General features: G+C 35.9%; 1 protein-coding gene across 4 annotated transcripts in view; it reads left to right on the top strand.

The window, feature by feature from the left end:
* Positions 1-2,005: 2,005 nt before the first annotated feature.
* Positions 2,006-11,804, top strand: part of LOC124159164 (WD repeat and SOCS box-containing protein 1-like) — a 34,029-nt gene continuing 24,230 nt past the window's right edge. Inside the window, exons 1-5 of one of the 4 annotated variants that reach the window (XM_046534779.1) lie at positions 2,006-2,151; positions 3,522-3,590; positions 7,403-7,601; positions 10,085-10,377; positions 10,503-10,612. In XM_046534779.1, the coding sequence (XP_046390735.1) occupies positions 3,554-3,590; positions 7,403-7,601; positions 10,085-10,377; positions 10,503-10,612 (639 nt within the window). In that variant the 5' untranslated portion in view covers positions 2,006-2,151; positions 3,522-3,553. Of the gene's footprint in view, positions 2,152-2,679; positions 2,750-3,038; positions 3,163-3,521; positions 3,591-7,402; positions 7,602-10,084; positions 10,378-10,502; positions 10,613-11,804 lie in introns of those variants that run through there. The other 3 variants (XM_046534777.1, XM_046534778.1, XM_046534780.1) reach the window with 3 other exon arrangements.

Raw genomic sequence — 11,804 nt, 5'->3', positions numbered from 1 at the left:
AGAATTGCCTACCTGACTCGAGATCAAAATGTAGGCACTACTTGCACATCCCTATTCTAATGACATGGAATATTTATGGGAAATATTTATAGATTATATCAATCAAACCTAAGTTTTTTCATTCTACTATTTTGATTTGAAATTGGCTACAACCTCTTCCTTTAACTATAAAGGATTAGCAAATCCATAAAAATGTGTGGCTTATGTGTAAAATGGTGTAGGACAATGCTTATGTTGTTATTTTCCGATGGATTTAATGCAGTGCTGATTTTTTAAATTTACTTTTGTCTGAATTGCTATTTTTATGGGATTCCTTAAAGTGAAATCTAGAAAGATATCAATATCAAAAATACAAGCTAAGAGGAATGGTTGGTATGTGTGAGCCATTTAAATTGTGATTTTCATTGTTTAATAATTATATTGTAAATTCCTCTATTTAGAATTAACTAGTCTATTTTCGGTGGTGGAGGAAGTGTAGAGCAAATATAAATGCACAAACAACGTTGAGGGAAGAAGAACTCGGGGTTAGCTACGTTTTCAGCGCACCTCCGTCAAGTGGCTCCTTCCTCATACCCTTCTTCTGCGGTCGCAGGCCTCAATCCCTCAATCTGGTCAACCTTGTCGACCTCAGGAGGAAGCGTCAACGGGTAAAAACTTCGTGCATGAAAAAATCATTTGACCTCACTCCCTCGTTGACGTCTTCACAATAGTCCTCGCATACCTAATCTGATTACCAACGGGGAGGAGGGGCAATCCTTACAGTTGTTTGCTGTTTGAAGCTGAGGAATCGTACCTGGTATATTCTGTTCCCGTAGTCATTCGAGCTAAACCTTTTCGGGTAGTTAAATATAATAAACAAAGGACGCAGTCCGTGGATATTATAGGAGTTGCTTCGTATTTTCGTAACTAACATTCTGATCGTAAGTGTTGTAAAGGAAAATTATTTGACGGAGATGTTTTCCGACGATCGAAAATAACGATTTCCTGGAAGTTGAGAGTCTCTCATCCCTACTTGTCAGGCTGTCCAATTATTGCCAATGCAGTATTATGGTTAAGACGCCGAATGAAGACTTACCGGTGTCTCCACTGCAGGATGACTAAGTCTGCTGTTTGCTTTCATCAATTAGAATTTTCTTCCCTAACAGAGGCGTCTATTTGACCCGAAAAAGGCCCTACGACGGAATTTAGAATGATCCCACCGTTTTCTTGCGACTGCAAGAATGTCGCTAGGCCCCCGTGACGATCGCTGCGCCTTATGTGTAATTGTGATAAGGGGATAAGAACTTTAAAATTCTATCGGTCATTGACATCGCGTCAAGCTGTTATTTTATTTTCCGCGGTTGAATCTAATAATGTGTAAAGTATTGTACCAAAAATGGCTATATCCGTCTTAATTTGTATTCCAATAGTTTGTGCATATATGCAATCGCAGCCAATTATATAACTTCATGGCATGACTGAGTTATCATTTTGACACTTTTACTTTACGGAGAGGAGGATTACTTTTTTTACTGAATTATTTTTCCTCGAGGTAACTACGTTTAGCTATCGTGAATATCTTTAGGCATGCTAACCGTCACCAAATATATAAATACGGAAGTCAAGGCGCGTTTTATTTTACGTTCTTGGCTTAAAATATCCTCGTAGCTGAAAACATGCACCGAAATTCAAGGGCAGAAGAAAAAAATATTGGCCAGAGTCGTAAAACTCCCGTCAGCTTTGTGATCGCGGAGCATCAAGGTCGCCATAAAAAGGCGCTTATCTAAAAGTGGCGTGGGTTACAGCTGCGTCTAGGGTACCTACGTGTAATGTAAAGTATGACTAAACTCGCTTGTGCGCTTACATTATGTGACATTGTGATTATATTGATTTAAGTCGACTGCTACTTTAATATTCGAAGAAAGCGCGTCCCTGTGAGTGGCATGGGAGCGGCCACGTTTACGCGTATACGCCTCCTTGGTTAATTTATTTCTATTTCGCTTTTATAGCTCGTTCTCCAATCGTAAAGGCGTTCTCTCGGTCCGAAATTCCGCTTGCGGGTCGAGGCATGAAAAAGTTTCTGATGCGGAGTAGCGAATTCTGGAATCAGGAAGGGACGGAATATCCAGTGGCATTGGTTCGAGGAAACGCGGAGAGGAAGATTACTTTACTGTTAGTATTGCATTTTATTTTATAAGGCTATATCATTTAGTTTTACTGGAAAGTTTTATCAAGTTATGTCCATTAAAACATCGTGGTAATGATCATAGTGTAACATAAATGCTTATGCCAGAGCATAATATTTGCAAATTTTCAAGGATGGCTCATATACGCCCGTCTTCAGTGCGATTTCGTGACCGACTAATAAGGCCGACGCACCTATCGTCGAACCGTCACGTATTTCGCAAACCATCGGCATACTAGTGATAATTTCTTTTCGCGACTTAATGTCCACGCAAATACATAATCTGCGTTATTGATTTTTTGGTGGCTCAATGTTTTTCACTAACTATTGTATTTGTAATTTATCTGATAGAAGAATTTTATTTTATTTTGAGTTACTAGAAGTGGTCTTCGGACCTTCTAGTGCTTGTATATCCGTCATCTTCGAAATTAATTCGCTCTAATAGAGTGGTTTTTGTTACGCTCGTCATAACTTGATCTAACAAGCAAACAGCCGCAGATATATGATACCCCAAGCGCTATTTTCAGACGATGTCAGAAAACAAATTTTGCCCATTCCCATCTCAGACTCCAATGGAACTTGAAGGTATAGAGGGTATAGAGTATCGCATCATTTACATATTAGTGTAGATTCTGTGTGATAAAAATTGACATTATACAGAAAATTTTAATTTGGGATAAAAAATTCCTCTTTAATTAGCTTTGATTGTATAATATTTAAATGGTCAAATATTTTGAAGGTCATCTAAATTGTTTTCATGCTGTGCGCGCTTGCAAAAAAGATTGCCTTGTAGTGTTCAAGATTCTTTTTCGAAAAAATTTAAACGCGCATTAGCTCGCGGAAAAATATTCAGAGCCATCTACACGTCAGCTTGAAAATCGTCGTTGCCATTGGCGATTGTATAGCTGGAAAGTGGGCTGGTCTCTGCGGTTAAAGTGTTCCTAAGGCGATTTTAAAGCAACTTCTTCGTCCCTCTATCTGGAAGGTACATTAAAGTGGTTAGGCATTAAATTAATATGCTCGTAAATATTATATTGACTCATTTTAGTGCGATTACTGGGAGATTTTTAGCGTGTGTGTCGGTCTTCCGCATATTTATGTCAGCCTATCATTACTATCGATTCACCTCTTCTGTCTACCGTATAATTATCCGGTCATTATACTTTTTTATGCTGTTGAATCGCGGAGTTAATACAAAGCTGAAGGTGAAGGCTGCTACTTTCGTTTTTTTTCGTTCCTTCGTGTGAGGCAACACTGGTGTCAAAATTGGTCACGTACGATTAGACCCGTAATAAAAAGTGAAATTGAGTGATTGAATGAATTTTGTTTTGACGCGCCTGTTTACCGTTTCCCTCAGGTCAGTGCACTCATCCCCATAACATCCACTATATGGCAAGCTTTTATTCAAAGGCGAAAGAAGATATATGTGAGTATCCTATATTTCTCTTCTTCAACGGTGTTGGGCGTTGATTTCACCAATTGTTATTTTTAGAAACTGAGTGATGCGATTTCTAGGAATTGGCTTTTACAGTTTGCTTTAGCTCATAGAAGTACCTCATGTTTATTGTGATGCCAGAATTTTAATTATCACTAGCATTGTGTAGATTTTTATTTTGGATTCTAACATTTACCTACTCACGTCAAAATCATCTTGCCTGGTATTAATTTTCTTTATAACTCTTAGTGGGAGTGAAGATATAGCTTACGGTATTAGCATTATTAAGGAAATTATTGAACACCCACGTATGAATTTTTGAGGAGTATTATTCGGGAGGATGCGAAGCTACAAGATTGTCATAAAATATTCAATTGTTATCTTAACTGTAAATATCTTTACTGCCAATAAATTACAATTTTAATTTCAAAGGCTTTATTACTTCGACTGCGAGCATGTGGAAAAGATCTTAGGAATAATTTTCAAGGCACATATTTTCTATGAATCACCAATTCCATTTTTTTCTCTCGGGTACTAGTATTTTCGTTTCGGAATGCGAGAATAATGGTGCAATTGTAAGTTTTGCTTCTTGGTAATAAAAAAGAATATAGTTGCGAGGAGTGAGTACGGCGCTGTATTGTAGTAGTATGGTATAGGCGCTGAATATGCGGTAGAATGAGTATGGGCCAAAAGTAAAGCTGTGTCATAAAGTAAAATTTTTAATTTCCCTCTTCCCTATTTTTTCCTTTTATGAGAAAAATGAAGTATCTCGTTTCTACATTGGTAGATATTTTTGCAATTAACTTATGACTTGTATGTCCATGTAACTACCGATTTTCTCTTTCACAAACTAATAAAGTTCAACTTTATCTAGCGATAGGTTTCTTAATATGTAGAAGCTTAATGGTGTCCTTCATAGTGGGCTTTTATTATTGGGAAAGAAAGGGACTGGGTAAAATAATTGGAGTTCTTCTTAGAGAATCTCTGAAATTGTTTTAAGATATTTGATTGATTGATTGGGCATGCGTGTATTTGGTGTTCATGATGTGATTCGGCATCAAATTGCCCAAAATATCTTGTTTGGCATAACACTATTTTGTCACACACCTTCCTCCTGCTCAAATATAGTTAAAATGTAATGAAAACAAAACTATTTCCCTGTATATCTTCCTTTTCTTGTTTTCTTCTTTGCCTTTCAAAAAAATGTTTCCAAAACCATCATTTGATGGTAAGCAATATTCTATGAAGGCTTGCTGTAATTTTTCATTGTCATGTTGTCCAACTTAAGGCACTTGGTATTCTTATGGTTTACATTTCCATAACTTTTATTTTTGATGCATGAAAGCTTCATCTATCCCTGTGTAGAGAAAACAAATTTTTTACACCACTAACATTAAAGAATTGGTGGTAATTGACACAACTCACAGGTTAATTCGAAGGATTTCAAAATCAATTAGTACTTCTGTGTGCTGTAAAATGCACTTAATACAGGTATATACCCTATTGGAAAAATTCAATGGGAAAAAATTCAATTGAAATGTTCAATTGAAAAGTGGCAAATTGCAATTTATTTTTTTTTTAATTGAACAAAAATTCAATTGAATTTTTGTTCAATTCTATAGAGTATTCAGGTAGAATATTAGCTGTGTATCGAAGATTGATTGATATTTATTTAAACTGTAAACTATGGATATAGATTTTCTTTCACCTAGCAAGGGAGACCAACAGAAAAAGTTTCTCATAGCCAGCCATATGTAGATGCCACAATGTGCATTTTGATGCACAGAGTCAAAGGTATCATATAATTTATGAACTTTAGCTATTGCCTATTTGGATGCAGGTCTTTCCTTCTCCCTCTCTGACAGCCAAACTCAAGATACTGTTAGCAAAACAGTATGCATAAATAAATGCATGTAAATAACAAACGATATTGGCCATGTTATAAGTATCCAATGTAAATATTCTAAGTATCAAAATTGCCTAAATTGTACCACGCACGATAATATCAAATATTTTTCAATTGAGCCGTTGGTTTTGAGGAAGTGGAGGTTTGCATTGTTTGTATCAACTTCTTTAATTTAAGTGGTTTAAATAATGTGTTTTCTGCAAACTGTAAGGAATACATTTAGCTACCGCGTACATAAAAATTTTAAGTCATAGGAGCAAACACTGCGTCAATATCAAGAAAATTGAGTCCAAGAAACACTATGGAGCAGGTGATATATACTAGATATGATCTAATAAACCATCTCACTGTATGGTTTTTGTTGCATTGAATTTGGTTCTTTTTTTAGACGATAGGGCTCCTCCAACTCTGGTGTCTTGCTTTTGTTACAGACTGGAAATTTTTATTTGTTGTTATTATTTCCTTTGAATATGTTGATTCTAGTTGGGAATATGACAATATATTTCTTAGTTTTATCGATCACATAATTGTCTTTGAGGCAATAATAACTGGAGAGGAAGGCTTTGCACTTTTTATTAAGATTAAGGTATCAGGGTTGCTGGTATTGTCAAATTTGGTCTTGGAAAATAAAGTTTCACAGTTTTTATAAATAAACTCCATTTGAAGTACAGTGATAATGACAAAATAAAACTCTTACTTTCATCTTTGGTGACCCTTGTGTCATACTTTCCAAAGTTGAACTTAGTTCCTCTTGTGGTTTCTAATCCTTCCATAAAGTATTGTTCCTCAAATTACCTCTAAAAAGAGATAAAGTACTGAGCCCATAATTTCTTATTTGTGGTCAAAATGACCGCATGTGGATTCGAGATGCTAATGCTAAGGTATTCTAGTGTTAGGATAGTTATCATTGCCTTATGTGAGGTCTACAATATCCTCTTCAAAGGTGGCTACTAAGCTGGCTAAAGGTGGCTGTGTATTGAGTGAAGTGCCATAGTACATCAAAGCTGTTGGAGGTGTTGGCCAATATCTTAATGCCATGTATGGGAGCAGTTCATCTATGGGGCACTGATCAGTATCATACTGCTCAACATGAGAGTTAAGGTCAGAATCAGATGTTGAAAACTGACCCTTTCCAGTATGTATTTTGAGAACCAATGGATGAAGAAAGAGGAGGGCAGATGGGGATGCCCCTGATATTTACTAGCATATTGAAAATATGGCAGTCATTAAGGTGGCTCTCCAGTGAAATTTTTTATTTCACCAGCTTATTAACAATTTTTAAAGAAGATTGGAGAATATAAAAAAGCCACTTTTCAAGCATTCGCATTATCAATTAGAGTTGTTGGATACCACCAAGGTGCAGAGTAAGGAACGAACCCCCAACACAACAACCGTATTGTATGGCACTTGGAGGAGGAGACTGACAACTGAGGTCATTTGCACCACAAGGCATCGGCATTAGCCTGCTCTTAACCAATGGCGCCATGGGGACCACGGCCTAACGTCCTATCCAGTGGACGGAATGTTGCACTTGAAATGTCCCACCCCACCAACCCGATCCCCAAATGATAACCGTTATCCTCCACTGCCAGGAGCAAGAGTGCTTTGATGGTTCTTTTAATTTGGTCAGAAATTTGTCTTCTTTTGGCATCTTACTTAGTCTTAGGCCTGTTTGGCAAATATTCTTCGATGTACTTATAGTTGGCTCAGTAAAATGCTGTGTGGTGAAAAAATCTGGCATTACTTCATTATTATGTATATCTTGTGGTATATATGTTGTATCTTCTTCTATTTTCATCAATCCACAGATATGTCAATCAAATTCTGAAGTAATTTACTTAAGCAGTGTAGGTTTAACAGTTTCAATTACTTAGGAGACTTTGTCATTATTTTTCAGTGCATGCCTCCAAACATTCAGAGTTGTTAGTGCAAGGGTCTGTTGATAGACCTTTAATTGGTTTGGGTCATCAATGGCAACCTAGTTACAATTCTGAGTGTTGGAAAGTGGCATTTGCTCCTGATGAAAGCAGCTTCGCATGGATACATGACAGGAGGAAGGTCTCTATCATTCCTTGGAACCGCAGTCAGCACTGTCCGTAAGTAGAGGCTGTAGTGTTTTGTTGATATACATACTTACATTCTCACTCTCATTTTACCCTATCCGTAATAAAAGGTTTTTTGGTTGATTTTAAATAAAGTTTGTATGCCTATGCAATTGTTCAATCATATGTCCAAAAGTGAAAGTGTTTCAATGTTCTGTTTGGGCTTAAATTTGACACTATTTTTGATGCCTTGTGATCTGAGCTGATTTACCATGCCCTTTTTTAAATTAAAAATTTTTGCCACTTGCAAAATGTGTCATCAGTTAAGTAATTCCATGCCTTATTTGTAAACAAAACAAGGTTATAAAATAGAAAAATTTATATGCACTGATGCTCTTTAAACGGACTCCTTTTATGGAAATAATACGATTCAAAATATTATGGAATCTGCTTTCTGACAGGACCTCCAGAATGGATTAATGTTGTTAAGCGAGTGTCTACTATATATCTTTCAAATCCTTATGCTATCTAATCTCTGTGTTTATTAAATCTATATCATACCCTCAATCTTAATTCAAGCTTATGTAGTTTGTAGCAATAGAAATCTTTCCATGGATTAGTATGGCATCAGTCTTTACATTTTTATTCACACTTTTTGCAGAAACAGGCATATGTTTGCTATCCTTTTCAGGTTTCTTTTTGTTGTACATATATATTATTATACTTCATATTATTTCACCAATTAAAGAAGGGATTCTTTTCTTTAATATTGAAATGTGCTCTGAAATGTTCTATCTCACAATGCATCTCAAAGAAGAATAGCCATCTTTGTCATAATTCCCCCTAAGTTCTCTATGGGGATTAGGTGGGGTGAATGAGTCGGCCATTATGTTCTTTTTGAGTTGCTAGTGGTGTTCTCAGAAGGTGAGGCCATAAGATTTCCAAATAGAAATGATTACCGTTTCCGTTTCATTATGGTTACCCAAAAATTATTTAAAAGTTGAAGAAATTGATGATACATTCACCAATAAAAGTCAACGACGGAATTTATTCAAATCAATTGAGTTATAAGGTCATATTTATTTAGAATTGCTGATACTATGATTGGGAATTTTACTCAACATAGATATGACAGTACATAATAAGCCTCAAGGACATGAAGATGCAATTACTGCCAATTCTCCTGCTTATTTCTTCTCAGTAAATGAATCTTCTTAGAAATAAATATGTTAACTTAGATAAGAGTCATTATTTTAATAAATTAAATCTTTTAAAAAATTGGTATTAACTTTTTCTTGAGTCAATTACATCGATTGTGTTGATGTGAAGAATGCATCTTTCACAAAATGTGAGAAGTATAGTAACTTGGGATTTGAGCCCTCCCAGAATGTCACTGCAACTATGGTGCATTGCATAAACCTTCTCTGGTACGGAACCTCGTCTTCATATGACATTAACAGTGAGTCCAAATAAGAATCTAAAGAGAAAGAAAAGCTCAACACAAAACCCAAAAGAAAACATTAATGGCTCAACCTTTGTGTGGGTGTGAGTTTCCTCAATGTATTCCTTCTGCTAAGTTTTGCCTCTAGAGTTAGACTCCTGTTTTGCTGGCCCAGTTGAATCCCCATCCGTCCGTGTAGGCCCTTGGTGGTATAAAAGCAAAGGATGCAGCTTGCCTTGCCTACCAACCCTCCAAGTTTTCACTGATCCAGCTCGATCAGTAAAATTCAGTCTAGTGGATGTTTACATATTTTGGAAATCAATAATACGTACACACATAATTGTTATGTATGTATTATACTTGAATGTTATTGATTATTGAGACCAGAGATAAAATCATCAATTTAACCCATTATTCCCCAGACTGTATGTAGGGCTTTTAACTTCGGTTTTTTTTGCATTTTCCGATTTATTTTGGCCTATTTAAGATGAATTTTTGGAATAAAAATATTTTCATCATATTGTATGATTTTCAAAATGCTGCTTATACGCAACGCTGGTAAAAAAAAGTAATTTTTAAAACTCAAGTGACATCTTTTATTTTTTATCTTGATTTGTGCACTCGACATCTTCGCCGGGAGTCATCAGTATTCTTTTGGAAGAAATTCTTCTTTAACGGACATGCTGGGGTATGTCATTTTTCCTTGGGTGTCTCGTATGTGCGCATCGATTTTTATGCCAAACGCCATCAGTCATAAAAATAGAGTTAGATGAATGAAAATGTTGGTGGAAAGTACAAAATTAGAACTAGAGATACTTAAAAAAAGTCATTAATCGAAGAAAAAATTATTCTGAGGTAGAAACTTGTTCTGAGAATTAGGATTCAATAATGTTGCGATAATGCAACGCTGGGGATTAATGGGTTAAGAAGCTTCTTCAGATGTTTAATTGACTTCAGAATCTGGGATAAGCTTAATTATACATTGAAGGTAAAAATTGTTTGAGTTATAAAATTCTGAAAGATGTTTATGTTGTTACAATTCTTTTAATGTCTTTTCCACTACTTTGCATTGCTTCAACAGTCTTTTATTTTTCAGCGTGTATCAAAATACCCAGGATTCAAAAGGAGATATATTGAATGATAACAGTGATACTGTTACAATAGAGGCACTCTCTCCTGTGGTTAGTGTTGCATTTGGATGTGGCAAGGATTATAAAGGGTCTGCAAGTCAAACATCAGAAACTGAAGGATGTGGACAGGGAAATATATCTGGCTTGAAGACAGAGAATGTGACTCAAGGATACTGGAGGCGATTCAATTTTCGTCAGGGGCTTATACTTGCCACAGGACATCAAAATGGCAGAATTCTTATCTGGGACGCACACACTGGTAAATATTAATCTTTGTGGACATGTAATTTGTGATCATTTTCATGCAGCATTTCAAGACTGTTCTCTCTCTTTGTTTTTTATGTATGACAACTTTTATAATCATGCTTTGTGGTAATATTGCAGGGCAACTATGCGTGAAACTTCTCGATCACAAATACTCTGTGACAGATCTGGCATTTGCTCCCGATGGGTCATTGCGCCTAGCATCAGCCTCCATGGACAAAACTCTGAAGGTAATTTGAAATACATATGTATAATTCTATCGATCCTACTTTGATAATTGTCATCTTTTCCTTGTTTTGTACAGGCATTCAAATAGGATAATAGGGACATGGGACAGTAACCAGTCTACATTCTCAAACATTAAATTTGGTGAGGTTTCTTGAAAGAATCTTAATTTCCCATGAAATGAATAGTGGCGCAATAAATACTTTTAAAGAGAATTAAAACAAAGAAAAAGAATTCTAAGAGAAAGTAGGCTAAGATGTGTGGAGTAATTGCATTGGAGTAGGGAAGATAACAAGATATGTATGGGAAAGAAAAACCTAATGATAAAGAATAAATGAAACTTACGTAAATTGAATAGTTCAACTAAGCAACCTATAGAAAGAAATTCTGTCATAAGATTGTCTTAAAGGATATCAATCAATAATGATGTATAACTAATAATGATAAAAGTAAAATTAATGATTAAAAAGAGGGAGGGAGTGAAAAACTGAGCTTAAAACATTGCAGAGAACCTTTTTAAGGATTGTTGAACTTGGGTAACTATAGGCCAGTCTGAAATAAATGGCAGGAAAGCAGAGAGAGTCTTAGAGAATGGGTAGAGCAAAAAGCTTTAGTACGTAGAAGATGAAATAATACAGAAGAGCCACAATATTACAAACGTGAACAGAAAACAAAATTTTGCAATGAGCAACTATTTTCTGCATTCCTGGCAGCGTATGCTTGTAAGAGGGAAGCCTCATTATTACAGAATTTTACTGATGTGAAGGAGGTCAAACTTAGTGGAAGTCAATGGAAGTTAGTTTTCATATCAAGATCCAAATGTAACACACTTGGTATTGTTCTTCCCTTTTGTTGCTTTTTTCAGCCTAGTTGTGCAACTCTATGACTAAGATTAAGCCGTTAATATGTATGCATTTTATGAATAAGTGGAGTAAAAGTTGTTATATAATTGCCATAGGAAATGTAGTTCCCCTGTGGTTTTGAGGTCCTCTGAGCCTCAAACTAGTTATCGGTTGGATGAGGAACATAGTGAATAATAACATCCTGAATACAAAGAATGGCAGGAAGTGGGAGGGAGGGTGCATTTGGGAGAGGAATACCAAGCTATACACATCTGTGGTTGGAAAGGTATAGAGGAGAGAACAGCCGTCAGAGCGAGTTGTTCACAGAAATGGACTTATTGAGGTTAAAGAGAGA

The sequence above is a fragment of the Ischnura elegans genome, chromosome 5, assembly GCF_921293095.1.
Source record: "Ischnura elegans chromosome 5, ioIscEleg1.1, whole genome shotgun sequence".
NCBI lineage: Eukaryota > Metazoa > Arthropoda > Insecta > Odonata > Coenagrionidae > Ischnura > Ischnura elegans.
The sequence above is the reverse complement of the archived record's forward strand: the minus strand, read 5'-3'. Positions and strand labels throughout refer to the sequence as shown.